Source organism: Rutidosis leptorrhynchoides, chromosome 10 (assembly GCF_046630445.1).
Source record: "Rutidosis leptorrhynchoides isolate AG116_Rl617_1_P2 chromosome 10, CSIRO_AGI_Rlap_v1, whole genome shotgun sequence".
In the NCBI taxonomy this organism is placed as follows: Eukaryota; Viridiplantae; Streptophyta; class Magnoliopsida; order Asterales; family Asteraceae; genus Rutidosis; species Rutidosis leptorrhynchoides.
Genome location: NC_092342.1, coordinates 277080729 through 277098159, shown reverse-complemented (window position 1 = coordinate 277098159; position 17431 = coordinate 277080729). Strand labels below are relative to the sequence as shown.

The window sequence follows — 17431 nt, the reverse complement described above, 5'->3', positions numbered from 1 at the left end:
AATTAAATCAACCACAATTCGAAAACATTACGTTTACGTTTTTTACATATTTATTTATACAAAATGAAAAATTGAGTTGCATTTGGTTGACAAATCGTGCGAGATCCAAAAGAAAATATTCCTTCCAAATTTCACAACTAAAACGCATAATACCTTAAAAATATTTCATAAACACCCCTCATACTATTATAAACACGTCACAAATAACCCTTCCCCTGTCAATTAACTAACTATAATACCTCACACAATATCCAAGCTTCCAAGCAAATATTTCGTCTCAATTTTAATTTCAATTCATTTCTCTCTGTATCTATATCTATATCTCTATATCTATATACACTCATTGTTACTATAGATAGAAATATAGATGTCAACAGAGCGGTTAATTTCAAAAGGTTCGTTACAATCACACCATGGGTCTCAATATGGTGTTGAACCGACCCGTATATTCGATGAACTCCCAAAAGCTACAATTTTATCGGTTTCAAGACCCGATGTTAGTGATATCGGACCTTTGCTTCTTTCTTACACCATTCAGATTGAGTATAAACAGGCAAGTTCAAGTTTTTAAGTAATTTGATTGTGAATTATGTAGTAATTACATTTATTGATTAGATACTGACTATTTATACATCCACATGTTTTTGTCTATGTAAAGAAGCAACTTGTAATTATGTATGTGGTGGCTGATACTAAAACTGGGCAGAATTTTAGTGTGTGGGGGTTGGTGGGGTCATCTTAGAAAAATGTTACATTGGTTAAAGATGAAAACTTTATGTGGTATATGTGTTATAATTCAGTAGGCTTATAACTACCTTTAATGTTTATAAGAACAAAGAGAGAAAAAGAGAGAAGGAGGAGAGAAGAAATATTGATATTGATATTTCAAGAGAAATGGTGCACCTTAAATGGTTACCATACATGTCTATTTATAGTATAAAATATTACTATGCAAGAAATATAATAATAATAAAATTAACATCCAATCTAGATATTTTGTAACACAATCTAGATATTTTATAACACTCCCCCTTGGATGACAATTTTATTAGAGAATAACTAGTACTGCCTCGTTAAAAACCTTGCTAAAGAAAATTCATTGGGATAAAACTTTAGCTAAGGGAAAAAGAGTGCAGCATAAAGTTGACTCCCCCTCAAGTAGGCAACGCCTGAGTTGTTACATCTTCTGAACATGCCTCATGCCAATATTATGAACGTGTGTTCTGAAAATAGCAGTTAGCAGTGCTTTGGTATAAAGATCAGCAGAGTTGTTGATTGAACGTATCTCATTTTAATCTGGTTGTCTTTTACGATATCTTGAGTATATGAGAAAAATCTGAGGTTTTCATCTGAAACTGTATCATCTAAATCTTTTATGTACAAGTTTGGCCCTCGTGATTTGTCTACAGTCTCCTTCATGGTTTGTTCAAACCGTTGTTTCAGTTCCTATTCCCTTTCAGTCTTTTTCTGAGCCTTACCAATATACCATTCTTTTCCATCAAACTTATGACCGTTAAGACCGTTTATAGCTTTAGCGCCTCGTCAGCATTTATGTTTTGTTCTGTCATTTTTGATACTCTTCTTTCATTTGTATTATGTAAGCTGTATTATCTTCATAGATAGTTGTTACGCTTTTATAGCGTTCTAGTCCACAAGAATCAATAATGATTTGTATCATTGATCTTAACTAAAATCATTCCCGAGTAGCTTCATGTAATGCAATCACTTCGGCATGATTTGATGATGTTGCAACAAGTGTTTGTTTTGAGAACGTCATGATATTGCGGTGCCTCCATTTAGGAATACATATCCAGTTTGAGATTTAGCTTTATGTAGATCGGATAAATAATCTGCATCTGTATAACCAAACAAATCTTGTTTCGAGTTGTTAGAATAAAATAATTATAAATCAGTAGTTCCCCGAAGGTATCAAACTATTTGTTTGATCCCATTCCAATGTCTTTTGGTAGGGGCTGAGCTGAACCTTGTCAACAAATTAACTGCAAAAGAAATGTCAGATCTTGTATAATCTATAAGATACATAAGAACCTCAATTGCACTAAAATATAGAACTTCCGATCTGTTAAAATTTTCATGATCTTCGCAGGGATGAAATAGATCAGTGTCAATATTGAGTGATCTAACAACAATGAGTTTGTCTTTAAAAAAAATGTTTTAAAATCTTTTCGGTATAAGTTGTTTGATGTACAAGTAAACCATTAGGCATATGCTCAATTTGCAATCCAAGGTAATACTTGGTTTTTTCAAGATCTTTCATTTCAAAATAATTCTTTAGAAGTTGAATGATTTCATAGATCTCTTTATTTGTTCATATGATGTTAAGAACATTGACATAAACAACTACGATCTCATATCCGAACATTGTTTTTATAAAACATACGTGCAAAATAAGTTTATATTTATACCCTTTTTTTTATCAAGTAGTCATTTAATCGGTTATACCACATACGTCCCGTTTGTATAAACCCACTTAGAAATCTTTGTGATTTAATGGAATATATTCCCTTGAGTTTTACATTAGATGCTTATGATACCTTAACCCTTTAGGTATATTCATATATATCACTATTAAGTGATCCATACAGATAAGTAGTAACAACATTCATGAGATGCATTTAAATAACTACCAGGTTGATTAAGTATCTAATAAGTAATTGTATCCATTACAGGAGGATAATTTTTCCTCCTAATTCATTTCTGGTCTTTGTGGGAAATATTGAGTTACAAGTCTAGTTTTGCCTTGTAACTTCATTTGCACATTTCTTTTCGGATAAAAATTCATTTGTATCCCATACGTTTCACATCTTTAAAAGTGATAACGATTGATCCGAAAACTTTTCTTTTATCGAGCGATTCTAATTCAGCTCTTATTGCTCCTTTCCATTGAGCTCAATCATGTCCATTTTGTATATTCAATGACAGATTTTAGTTCCAGATCATCATCTTTATTCATGATGTCATTGTAACATTATATGAAAATATCTCATAGAGATTTTAGTTTCATTTCGGTTCCATAATATTGCATAATTTATCGCAATTTTAGTATTTACATTTATCAATATCCTCTGCAGAAGGAATATTGATTTGTGGTTCTTCTTGAACACTTTCTCTTACCTCATTATCAGCTGATTTTCTTTTTCGAGGATTTTTATCTTCGGAACCAATTGATCTTCCACGTTTGATGCGTGGCAAAGACTCAACAGTGACATTATTGCCAGCTTTTGGAATTTCAGTTCGAGCTGGAGCATTTATCGCTGGTATATATGATTTAGTCACTTTTTTATATCTGTAAATGCATAAAGTAATTAATTTGCAAGTTCTTGCATATGCATTATTTTTGAACTTTCGTTTCACATTCTTTTGTGCGAGTTCAATATACCTTAATTGATGTTCACATCATGAAGCATCATTTTATTTTTTATTTTTATTTCTCCCCCTAATCTAGGGAACAATGTTTTATTAAAATGACAATCAGCAAAACGTGCTGTAAAAACATCACCCATCATGGGTTCAATATATCTTATGATTGAAGATGTTTTATATCCAAAATATATTATCATCTTTCTTTGAAGAACCATTTTATTGTGTTGTGGTGATACAATTGGAACATACACTGCACAACCAATGTTTTAAGGTAGAAAATATTTGGCTCTTGGCCAAAATCAAGTATTAAGTGAAAATATTTACGACTTCCACATGGTATAATGCGAATTAATGTCGCAGCATGTAAATTTACATGTCCACATATAAATATTGAGAGATTTGTACTCATTATCAATTGTCTAGTTATTAGCTGTAAGCGTTTATCTATTGATTCAGCTAAACCAATTTTGTGTATGCACATGAGCAACTGGATGTTCAACAACAATCCCTGTAGATATATAATGATCATTAAATGCTTGAGATGTTAACTCACCAGCATTATCAAGTCTCATCCTTTTAATGGTGTAATCAGAATAATGTGTTCTCAATTTAATAATTTGTGCAAGAAACTTTGCAAATGCCATATTACGGCTTGATAACATACAAATATGAGACCATCCGCTAGATGCGTCTATTAGAACCATGAAATATCAAAATGGTTCACATGATGGATGAATTGGTTCATATATCTTACCTTGAATTCTTTCAAGAAACATTTGTGATTCTTTTTCACAATATACTTTTCATTAATCACCATATGTGCTTTCCATTAATCACCATATGTGTTTTTTTTTTTTATAAATCACCATATGTGTTTTTTTTTTTATCATATATCCTTTTCACCATATACGCTTTTAATCATATGCGCTGTGTTTTTCACCATATGCGCTTTTAATCATATGCGATTTTCATCATATGCGTTGTGCTTTTCATCATATTCGCTTTTTATCATATGCGCTTATCATATGCGATGCGCTTTTTATCATATGCGCTTTTTATGTGAATAGTAAATTAATTAATTTCGTTTTACTATTCATATGAATTAATTTAGATTTACTATTTTGTTAATTGAGTAATATATATATACATCATATACTTGTGACTCCGAAGGCTCAAATGAATTTGACCATATAGTTATACGTTGTACCTTGCACATTAATTTTCAGTAGAAGCTTTAGATGCATATTATTTTCAGTAGAAGCTTTAGATGCACTTTTTTTTAATCACCAAATACCACAAACACTTTGTTTGCGTTTGTTCATAGTCATCAATGAAAACCATTTTCTTTAATTTTATTTTATACAATAAAATTAACGCATCATTATTCTTTTCAAAAACAATAATCTATTGTTATTGTTCACTTGTGCCATGTTTAACAACAAAAGTCAACAACCTCTGTCTTGTTTGTTGTGGCAACCAAAAACAACCTTTGCTTTTGTTACCGAGAATCCAAGACCAAAAAACAATTAATTTTTAATTAATCTTTTATCAAAATCATAAATGATTTTATTGATCTACGTTGATATGGCCATAAAGAATTGACGGCTGACTTACTTTTGTAAGTGTATTTCGGCTATCATCCCGAAAACGCACAACGACTTTTTTTTTTTTTTATGAACTATTTGTTTCATATCTAGCTTAGGCAATTATTGTGAACATTTGGTCCCTATAAGAGCATTTATTTTTTAGACTTTTAGTTGATTTGTACTTGTCACAATTAGGGATAGCACCCGCGGGTCGTGGATGCGGATCCATTGGATCCATCACCCGTACCCGCGGATTTTTTTTAAGAGACATCCAATTGAACCCTTGTTCGTTGAAACAATTTGACTATATTTTTACTCCCCATTATTAAACGGGCCATTTTGATGCACACTCTTAAAAAAATAATTTGTTTTTTAAGTTTTATTATTCAACCTCCTTTTTTCAACGGTCACGTTTTTAACAAAACATTTGACAAGTTTGGAAAAAAGTTTTTTATTGATTATCATCAAAAGTTTTCTATTGTCACTCTACTGGATGGAATTATGGCATACAACCAAAATTGCAACCCAACACTACATAAGAACAAAAAGATTGTTTTTAATTAACATATGTATATGTGTTAAACTCGGAATAATAATAACTTATTTTAGAAAAATTAACATAAGACATGTTGAAACATTTTTGTCACATTTAGCTCATCAAGTCTAATACTTATCATTGATAGATTTTATCACGTCTAGGAGATGTTTACTTTTTTCTTGTATTAAGTCCTACTTTCATTTACCTTTGTTTGGAAAAAAGTTTTTTTTTTACTTTGCTTTCCCCCTTTCTGTAAAACTCATTTAAACACTTTCTTTGTTTTTTTTTTTTTAAAAAAAAACTTCCTTTTTTTTACGTTACCCGTAAATTATAAATATATAAAAAAAAACTTTTTGTTTAAATTTTTTTTCTAGTTTTTAAAAGGCCACTTGACCAATTTTTTAATTCTTTCACAACACCTGATATCGTGATCGTGACCTTTCACCAAAGCAAGAGATATTCTTGACAAACTAAACACGGACTCGTGTTTGAAATTGTCGGCCACAAAAAAATTCATTTGATAAAAGTATATATTTTTTTTAGTTATAGAAGGAGACCACTTCATTTTCAATACTTCATTTTTGACAAAAAACTATTCCATTTTACCATCCCTTTTTTTTCTTACTTTAACTTTTAAGATATACTTTTAATAAAAATACAAACTACTTTTTCTTATTTTATCTTTTAAGATTTACTTTTAATAAAAATACAAACTATTTTTTTATTTTAACTTTTAAAATTATAAATTTAAGAATAAACATTAGTATGCATGAAATAAATAATGATTAATTGCATAAGTAATCATAAATGTTAGATAACATATAAAGACCCCGTCGTATTCGTATTGATCGGAATTAATCTCGACCCATGGTACCGTGTTGTCAAATGACGTGTTGCGTACATAAAGTACCGTGTTGTCAAATGACGTGTTGCGTACAATCATGAGGTCTTATTAACATAAATATAAATGTTAGTGAAGTTAATAAGAGTTAGATTACAGAAAATATAATTCAGGTGGTATAACCGACCATATATAACTTAAATAACATAAATATAAATGTTAGTGAAGTTAGTAAAAGTTAGATTACAGAAATATAATTCAGGTGGTATAACCGACCATATATAACTTAAATAACATAAATATAAATGTTAGTAGTCCAAAATTTGATATATTCGAGTCTGAAAATTATTAATAATTTCATACCTTGATTAGTGATTCGTGATCGTTTGAGATATCTTTTAATTACACTAAGCTTTTCGTGCTGATAACGTGTTATAATTCAGTAGGCTTATAACTACCTTTAATGTTTATAAGAACAAAGAGAGAAAAAGAGAGAAGGAGGAGAGAAGAAATATTGATATTGATATTTCAAGAGAAATGGTGCACCTTAAATGGTTACCATACATGTCTATTTATAGTATAAAATATTACTATGCAAGAAATATAATAATAATAAAATTAACATCCAATCTAGATATTTTATAACACAATCTAGATATTTTATAACAATATGTGATTTTTTTATGGATTTGTTGTTATTATATGTGAAAAAGTGTGGTTTTTTTTTTAAGTTTGGAACTTTATGTTGAATGTGAGTAGTTAATACTAGATATGAGAATTGGATACAAGAATTTTCAGTTTGGTAAGTGCTTAACTGGTGTTAAAATTTGATGTATGATTAATTTTTTTTTTTTTTTTTTTTTTGAAAAGCAAGATAATTTTATTGATAAGGAAATGATACAAAGAGGATTACAACATGAGCAACACTAATTTGAGCGAAACTCGAGGACCTATACTAGATATAAAGTAAGAAACTAACAAGATGTAGAATACCCTAATTTCGGAGCAGTATTATCAAACTTAACATCAATCACCATTACCCTCATCATCTACTAATACATAAAAAGGATTGTTTGTTTCAATTCTATCCTTGGAATATGTCTTATTATTACCTTCACCATCAATGTCCTTCCCTTTATCTCTTTTCCTTAAAACATTATGATTTCGACTTTTCTGGGACTCCACATTCCAATCTGTTTCCTCCACAAAAATATTGTCTTTAATACCATAATTATTGTTAACTGCATTTTGCTTGATACCTTTTGCTTCTGTTGACTGCCATTGACTTTTATTATTATCAAAATTCAACTTATGAAATACCCTTCCTTTCTTACCAACAACTTTAAAGCCGTCCTCAACACACTGGTTATTTAAATCAACTGTTTCACCATCATTGTTGATTTTCAAAGCGTCTTTTAACACTTGTGCAGATACTTCATCTTCTGTTTTAGGCCTAATTTTACAAGTATTAAAAGAGTGCCCAAACACTTTGCAATGAGTGCATAAAGGCGGTTTCCATTGATAAGTCACCTCAAGTTTACCCACTTTGGCTGGAAAAGAACCAATCACAGGATAGGAAAATTCGACAAAGCTAGGAAGGTCATCAGCTGCATTGACTTCAGTCAAAACTCTAGCAAAACCTAGTCTTCCACTTTTACTCAAACATCTCTCTGAAGTAACTTTGTCCATCAACATAGGCCTACCAATACCACTAACAAGTTTACCTATACTTCTGCCACTCCATAGTTCAATGGGTATATTGTGAATGCAAATCCAAATTGGAACTTTTTCAGGTTCAATTTTTTCAAGCCAAACCCCAGGTTCCCACTGATTCACGAAAAAAGGAACATTATTAACTAACCATGGACCACTCTCAAGAACCTCCTTCATACCCTTTTCATTTTTAAATTTGCATAAATAAAATCCTGCAGCTGTTTTGACGATTTCTTTAAGGTCATACCTCCGCCACATTCTCCTTAGATGGGCATTAACAACCCTATAATCCATAGAAGTTCCAATAAAATACCCATATAATTGAAGAGAAAATGCACTAACGCCCTTCTTAACCTCCTCAGCGGTGAAAACTACTCTCTTTTGACCATTAGACATTAAAACAGGAGGAATGAACTCCATTTTTAATTCTTCTTCATCTTTGTTTTGTTTTAAGAAGTCAGCAAAAGTGATGTTTGGATTTACCCATGGTCTTGGGGTTTTAGTATTTGTATTGTCTTGCCCATCACTAGTCTCTACCCCTTCCATTGTTGTAGATTTAATCCCAGAAACAACATTATCTTTATCACCACTATTATTATCCTACGTATTCATTAATGTTACATTGCCACCCAATGTAAATTGGGAGAAATCATCAGGAACAACAATTGACTCTCTAAAACCATCATTCTTAAATAACTTAACAGCATTCTCAGCAGCAGCCACTAGGTTTACATCAACCTCATTATAACTACCATCTTTTGAACTCTTAAAGAATACAACAGGACTAGCAGAAACAGTCGGTTTAGCAACAGCAATTGTTTCACCAATAGATTTAGCAATAATATCATCGTTACTAACTACAATATCATCAATAGAATGATCAGTTACAGCAGAATTCTTACCATACCCACCTTTCTTCCTGTTACCCTTGCGTTTTTTAATTACTTCAGGGAGTATTTTTTCATTAGCAGGAATAGAAGAATCACCAGCATAAGGAACAAACTGAGCACTCTTCTTTTCTTTAGACGGACCATCCCCAACATCAATCAGCTGGTTCACTTTACCCTTCCTCTTTCTAGAACTATAGGTTTTCAGAACCATCCCCTCTGAATCACGATTATCCTTCCCAGGTTGATCAATTGGCACATCTCCCTCATTCTTATTTGGCTGATCAACTTCATCTACCATCAGATTGGAACGTACGACATCATCCATAATCTGAGATGAACGATCCCCATCAGAATCAGATGAAGACACTTCTCCACTTTTAGAAGCCGCATCCGCTGTTCCACGACTAACCGATCGGTTTCGCAAAACCCTAGTAGCAGTCGCCGTTATCGTTATATCTTGGTACTTTTTCTTCTTCTTGGACACCATGATACACGATTACTCTTAAAGATAAAAATTATACTGATTATATGATATGAGATGCAGAGAATTTGGGGAAATAGAGAGAGATGACAACAAGGCGAATTTTAAAACCAGAGAAGATAATAACGTTACTGCTGAATCAAGCGTTTTCGCGAATAATGTGTGGATTCTAGAGCTGGAGGTCGATTAAATTGTCTTCCCCGTGCGAAATTGCAGTTTCTAGATGAATTCGATTGAGTTGATTGGTGAATTGATGCGAGATTAGTAAAACCCTTGATGGGGGAGTTGATCTGCTTCTTTGACTACGTGAAAACGGAGTATCTAAAGATCCAGGCTGATCAATATCCGTGTCAATAAGTTTTTAACTTGTTTTCACTACTAAAGATTGATGTATGATTAATGCCAGGAGATTTTAGGTGCCAATTTTTTTTTTTGAATTTTAGTTATGGCAGTTAGGTTCTGCAATCTATTACTGTATATTGAAGGAATTTAGAGTTATAGTGCGTTAAGACGATTACACTGTTATAAAGTTGTACAGTGATTTCTAACTTAGGATATACTGTACATGTTATTTGGTTAGTGAAGGTACATACTTGTAACTCATAAGTTCTTTAATGAAGTAGTAGATATAACTGAGATTTGGGAATTGGTATATATGGTGGAAAGTTTATTTGAGATTTAGGTGGTTTCGAATTAATTTAAGGACTAATAGTTGATGGGAATCTATGGCGTTCAATGATATATACAGTTTCTCTTTTTGAATATTACAAGTTTTCGAGGTGTGAAACATTTAAGCAATTCAGATTTTTGATGTATAGTTTATAGTTAACCTCCTAATCTTGTGTACTCGAACAGTTCAAGTGGTGCTTACTAAAGAAGGCGTCACAAGTTATCTTCTTACATTTCGCATTGAAGAAACGTGCAATAGCTGAGGAAATTCATGGCAAGCAAGAACAGGTTTTTTCCATCTTCTTAAAAATGTCGATGTATAAATGCACAACGAACTTTTGAAAATCAAACTATATTTAAATATAGTCTGTTGTTACTCTTATTCTGAGATCCCATTAATTTTTATTCAAATTTCCTTAATACTACGAACACCAAAGGTTAAGGATTGGCTTCACCACATAGGACTAGGAGATCAGACTACAATCGTGCATGATAACGATGAACCTGATGATGGAGCTATTCCTGTACATAATGAGGATAGCATTAAAAAGAGGTAAACTGTGTAGTACATGGGATGTTTTTTTTTATTATTATTTTTTTTAAATTATGTCCGTGTTTTCTTATTGTACATTTCGATGCAGATCTGTTCCAACTAGGGCTGCTCTGCCAATTATACGACCATCAATTGGGAGATCAACGATCTCAGAAAACGCAAAAATTGCAATGCAAAATTATCTTAATCACTTCCTCGGGAACATAGATATCGTGAATTCTCGCGAGGTACATATAACCATAGAATCCCGTTATGCACTCAAACTGCATTTTGTATTTATTCATTCATAAGTTAAATGTTGAATTTTGTTTTTTTTTTCTACATTTTTCGTACCTGTATAACTTGGGTCAGGTTTGCCAATTTCTGGAGGTGTCTAAGTTATCGTTTTCTTCAGAGTACGGTCGAAAGTTGAAAGAAGACTATGTTATGGTTCAACATTTAAATCTCATACAAAGAGACGAGTCAAAAGCTGGATGTTTGATGTGCTGCTGTTTTCGAAACACTTGGCAGAAGGTTTGTGTTTATGAAATATTATCTATTCCAACTTTTCTTAATATAGTAAGTTACCCGTTATTAAATTTTGTATCTTGATTGATTTTATGCAGGTTTGGGCAGTATTAAAACCCGGTTTTTTGGCTCTGTTAGAAGATCCTTTTAGTACCAAGCTCTTAGATATCGTTGTTTTCGACGTACTTCCTCCTTCAAATGGAGAAAAACAGAATCGAATACTTTTAGCAGAAGAAGTAAAGGAACGGAACCCCCTGCGTTATGCGTTCAAGGTTGAAAAGTTTGTTTCTTTATCATAGTTGACTTTTAGGTGCTCTCTTTTTTAAGATATTTTTTTTGTCTAAAGATCTGCTCTTCTGAATAGTTAAGACTGTTTGGTTTTATGTCTGCAAAATAATTTAATCATGTCCGTAGCACTAAGAAGCATATTTCTAAGTCTGCGAATTTGAAAACACAAAATAAAACATTATTTTATCTTATGTCTTTAGAAAAACAAACAGTCTGAGGGCGCGCGCGCAGATGTAATTATAGTAATTGTTTGATTTATTATTAGTGTGCAAAATTTTGGTGATCTTTTGTTTAGTTTTGCCTTATTCTTGTTAATGATGTTTGAATGAAAAGGTTGATTTTTTTGATAGGTTACATGTGGAAACCGAAGTACAAAGATAAGAACTACGAGTAGTGCAAAAGTCAAAGATTGGATATCTGCTATTTATGATGCAAGTCAAAAGCCAACTGAAGGTTGGTGCAATTCTCACCGTTTTGGTTCATTTGCTCCGCAAAGGGGTTTAATAGATGATGGTAGTCGAGCTCAATGGTTCGTAGATGGACAAGTAGCCTTTGATTCAATTGCTTCGTCAATTGCAAATGCAAAATCCGAGGTACATTATGTTTAATTTCCTCAAACATAAAACTGATATTCTCGTCTTGATGAAATCTTGACAACCAAACGACAAGCTAATTGATATAACCTTTCATGTAGATTTATGTTACAGGCTGGTGGCTGTGCCCAGAACTATACCTAAAACGCCCTTTTCATGCAAATGGTTCTTCTCGTCTTGATGCACTGTTTGAAGCTAAAGCCAATGAAGGTGTCAAGGTAAAGGCTAATCATATAATTGTTTTTATATACGCTCATGCAGACACTCGCATACTCTTTTTTTTTAACGGCGATTAGAGTCACTGACGGGGTCCAAATGCGATGTCGGGACCCACAACCCGATCATTTTCCAAGGACGCACCAATACAGTCCTACCGCCTGTTAGGAGGAAACCCACACGACGAATCCATACGGGCATCGCGTGTGGTAAAACCCCCTCGGGTGATGCTCAAACGCATAGACGTCCAAAATCTCCGAGGCCATGAAATGGGTGGGTAACCACAAGGGAAATAATTACAATGTTATTAATAGTTCATACAATTTTTTTACAGATATACATTCTTCTTTACAAGGAAGTGTCAATTGCCTTAAAAATCAATAGTTTATACAGCCAAAAAAGGCTTTTGAATATTCATGAGAATGTGAAAGTGATGCGCTATCCTGACCACTTGGCAGCCGGCATCTATTTGTGGTACGCATTCTATTAATTATATATTTGCTATCTATATCATAGAAATATTTGTGAATTTTAATTGATTTTTCTTATCTAGATTTGATCACAACTTTTCAATATGCAGGTCACACCATGAAAAAATTGTAGTTGTTGATCACCAAATCTGTTATATTGGAGGATTAGATCTATGTTTTGGTCGTTATGATACAATCGAACACAAAATCAGTGATCGTCCTCCTTTCATTTGGCCCGGGAAGGATTATTATAACCCTAGGTAGATTGTTATTATTATACTTTAAGTATCAGAAAGTCACACATCCTAACACTGCTTTCTACAACCCATCTTATTAAACACTCTACGTCTTAAAATAAGTGTCCACCTTACTATTTATATATGCCCCAAAATAATTGTTCACTTGCAACAAATAACTAAAAAATATTATTAAACTCTCTGAATTACCCTCATTTATTACTATCAATCACTCATGTCTTGAATAAATTCAGTTAAACTTACCTTAATTATAAGGGCAAAACTGACATTTGCCATATCAATCACATCCAAACACCCCCTTATCCTAAAATGATGAAACTGTAGATGCTTATTATCTTTTATATATTTTCCAGAGAATCCGAACCAAATTCTTGGGTGGACACGATGACAGATGAATTAGACCGTAAAAAATATCCTCGAATGCCGTGGCATGATGTTCACTGTGCTCTTTGGGGACCTCCTTGTCGAGATGTAGCTAGACACTTCGTACAACGTTGGAATCATGCTAAGGTTCACGTTATACTTACATACCACTTTTGATAAAACAATATGTTATATTGCTGAATGAATTAAAAGTCTGAATTATTTAGAGACAAAAATTACTAAAATAGTCTTTGTGGTTTGTTCAAAATTGCCTATTTAGTCCCTATGTTTTTCTTGACTAAGATAGTCCTTGGTATGCAACTCTTGCTTATAGTCCCTCGCACTGACGGTCATTAAAAAATCCCGTTAAGTTGTCATGTGCCCTGCACATGAGGGTAAAATGGTCATTCTCTAAATGTGATATGAATGAGTAAAATCCCTTTTAATCTTACGGCCACCTAAACGTGAGTTGCTTTATCTGATACGTTAAACGTTTTATACAGAGAAACAAAGCACCAAACGAACAAAGAATACCGCTATTAATGCCACAACAACACATGGTTCTTCCACATTACTTAGGAAAGAGTGAAAATTTGGATATCGAGAGTAAACATAATGACGATACACCACAAAGTTCGTCGTATGAGTCACCGTCACAAGACATACAGTTTCTTTTGCCTCAAGAAGCTGATGGTATAGATTCTAAACAAGTCAATACCACGTTGACCGAGTCAACTGAACTTTCAAGCCAAACTATGCAAACAGAAAAATTTGCAGATGATTTTGATTTTTCAGATCATCGTGAAAATAGCACAGGGACAACTAGTTATGGATCTGACGTGTCAGATGAGGGGTGTGATAGTCAACAAGTTATTTGTGGTGATATTTCACAAGTTGGTCCGCGTATATCGTGCTCTTGTCAGGTTAGCTATTATGATAAACTTTGTGAATATATCATGTAAACAAATAACAAAAGTTAAGTACTTGGTTGATAAAATAAGTACACTTATATTTTATCATTTAAGTTTATTCAACAATAGTAGATAACATGATTAAATGTACGTTTTTCAGGTTATTAGAAGTGTCTGCCAGTGGTCTGGTGGAACGAGTCATACTGAAGACAGCATTCATAAAACTTATTGTTCTCTTATTGAAAATGCAGAAAAGTTTATTTACATCGAGGTAATTCATGGGAAATATTATTTATAATTGTAAAATTAGAGCAGTTTTATAATAGCAATCTCTAAAGCTAATCTCTCTCTTTTTTTTTTAATGTTTTATTTGTTTTTCCAGAACCAGTTTTTCATTTCGGGCCTGTCAGATGATGATATCATACAGAATCGTGTATTGGAAGCTTTATATAGACGTATTTTGCGTGCACACAAAGAGGAAAAGTGCTTTAGAGTTATCGTCGTGATACCACTCCTACCAGGATTCCAGGTAATAAACACCCTTCTCTTGAAATGACCTGTTCAGTGTAGCAATTTCGACCCATTTACTATAAAAGAGTCAATTCGTTTTTTATGTTTTATTTCTGAAGGGTCAAATAGGTCAACGAGAACTTGACAAGAAAATGTAACAACTAAAATGGGTCAAAAGTCTTCTAAAGTGTATTTAAATCCAAAAAAATGCATAATCACCTTTTAAGAAAATAGGTAGTTTATTAATATTACTACTCTACAAATTTTTTGTCTTGACCCATTAACCAACCCACCCATTTTGTGACTTCTATGTTCTCTTTTGAAAGTTGGACTAAAGCGTTAACGAATAAACAGGGGCGTCTGGATGATGGTGGGGCTGCAACTGTGAGAGCGATAATGCATTGGCAATATCGAAGCATTTCAAGAGGAAAGAATTCGATACTACATAATCTAAATACGCTTCTTGGTCCTAAAACGAATGACTATATATCATTTTATGGTCTTAGAACATACGGCAGACTTGGTGATGATGGTCCCATTGCCACAAGTCAGGTAATGCAACGTTTTGGCGATGTTTAGCAATGTTACTTTTGTAGTAACAATGAACTAACATCGTTTTTGTTTTTTTAATGTAGGTTTATGTGCATAGTAAAGTTATGATAGTTGATGACCGTATCACATTAATTGGATCATCCAACATTAATGACAGGAGTTTGCTTGGACATAGGGATTCCGAGGTACAAATTAACATTCTTTTCTCAATTTCTTTCTCTTTTCATATATCCTTTCTAAACATTTAAACTCTCGTTTACAGTTTAGATTATTATTGCAATAATATGTTTTAGTAATTATATCTAACTCAGTTATTTTTTAAGAATAAAAAGGTGGAATTTTTTTTGACAAAAAAGTGCTTGTTGGTCAATCTAACAAGACTTGATTATACCCGGCAATTGAGACCCATAGATTGATAAATAGGTCCATTGGGTTAGGTATTTAACCAATTGGGTCCATAAAAAAGTTAAAGAACAAGTCCAATTTAGACTCATATGAAGCCTAACAAATATATATAAGGTCCAACGGGCAACGGGTACTTAATGGGTCTTAACGAGTCTTTATGAGATTTAAAAAATATTAGAGGTTTTCTGAGTTTAAAAAACTTTGAGAAACGGGTCTCGACCCATTCACCCGATCTGTTTGACTCATCCAAAATTTATGAACCCGTCAGGGTCCTGACCCGACCCGTTTTCCAAGTATACACATGACCCGTTACAACCTATACTAGAAGTACCCGCTTTTGACCCGTTATCCAATCTGGAAAAGTCCATTATGCATATCATGTATTGATATTTGTGGTAAAAGGTAAAATAGGCTAAGATAAGTTTTTGCATCAGATTGGGGTTTTGATTGAAGATAAAGAATTTAGTGAATCAACGATGAATGGAGAACCTTGGAGTGCTGGGAAATTTGCAATTAGTCTCAGGCGTTCGCTATGGTGCGAACATCTTGGTCTTCATGGTGAAGAGGTTAGTATCATCATTTTACTAATTATAAAAAGTAATAAATGTCTTTTGTTTTTTTCCTTTTAACTCTCTTTTTTCTGTTTCAGATGAATCGGATAACAGATCCCATAGCTGATAATACATACAGATTTGTGGTTAGCAACTGCAACGGTAAGTTAATATGACAACATTAAGTTACAGGTGGCAAAATGGTCACAATGAGTAGTGGGCTGAAGTGGGTTGGGCAGACACACAACAAGTTTTCTAATTTTGGAAGTTTTTGGTGTTTAAAATTGATTACAAACTATGTGATTACACAATATTACAAGGATTTTAATAATAGAACTTAGGAGGTTTTATGCACTCAAACACATTTTGGGCAACTTTATACACTTTTGACCTGTTTCCATCTTAACTGAAATTATTTTCCATTTGATTATAATTTTTTTTTAATCCAAAATTCAACCCATTAATGAGTCACTACCCACCATAGCCACCTTTAACAAAGACATAATTATTTGTTTTTATTGTTCTAACCTTCAAGTGATACATTTAATTGATATATTATTGGCAGGCAAACTCCCAAATATACCAGGACGTATTTTCTTGCGTCCCAAGTGATGCTATACACTCGAGGTAGATATGCAACTTTAGTGCAACTTTTCATTAGTAAAAACTGGATTTAATGTTGTTTACTAATATTCTGTTACGCAGATATGCTTTTAGACAAAGTATGAACTACTGGAAAGAAAAATTTGGACATACTACAATCGATTTAGGTTTAGCTCCCGAGAAACTTGAATTATTGACCGAAGGAGACATTCAAACAATGGAGATATTAAAGCGAGTAAGAGGGTTTCTTGTTTCATTTCCATTAGACTTTATGTGTCAAGAAGATTTAAGACCAATGTTTAGTGAAACTGAGTTCTACACATCACCTCAGGTCTTTTACTAGATGTTTTTGTTACCCATTTTACTAGCAAAAAATGTACAGTACATATGATATAATCTTTGGACACTCACAGTGATTGTTTTTTTTTTTTCTTTCATTTTAATTTTAGAGGGAAAAGGGTAGTTGGTGTAGATCATTGATGTAAATTGTAAGTTAGAATCTGCTTTATTAGTTCATTGGTTGTAATAATTTATAAATAGTAATAAGTGG

General features: G+C 32.7%; 1 protein-coding gene across 1 annotated transcript; it reads left to right on the top strand.

The window, feature by feature from the left end:
- The first annotated feature begins 321 nt into the window (after nt 1-321).
- On the top strand, nt 322-17426 carry LOC139872172 (phospholipase D zeta 1-like). The gene is given in 21 exon segments (XM_071860007.1): nt 322-553; nt 10289-10390; nt 10540-10655; nt 10744-10882; nt 11007-11168; nt 11261-11434; nt 11801-12043; nt 12145-12261; nt 12594-12733; nt 12840-12989; nt 13340-13496; nt 13853-14272; nt 14421-14531; nt 14643-14789; nt 15125-15322; nt 15406-15507; nt 16162-16293; nt 16377-16414; nt 16416-16440; nt 16844-16905; nt 16984-17426. Coding segments are annotated over 21 exon segments (3162 nt in total). The 5' UTR covers nt 322-367; the 3' UTR covers nt 17225-17426.
- Nucleotides 17427-17431: the final 5 nt, after the last annotated feature.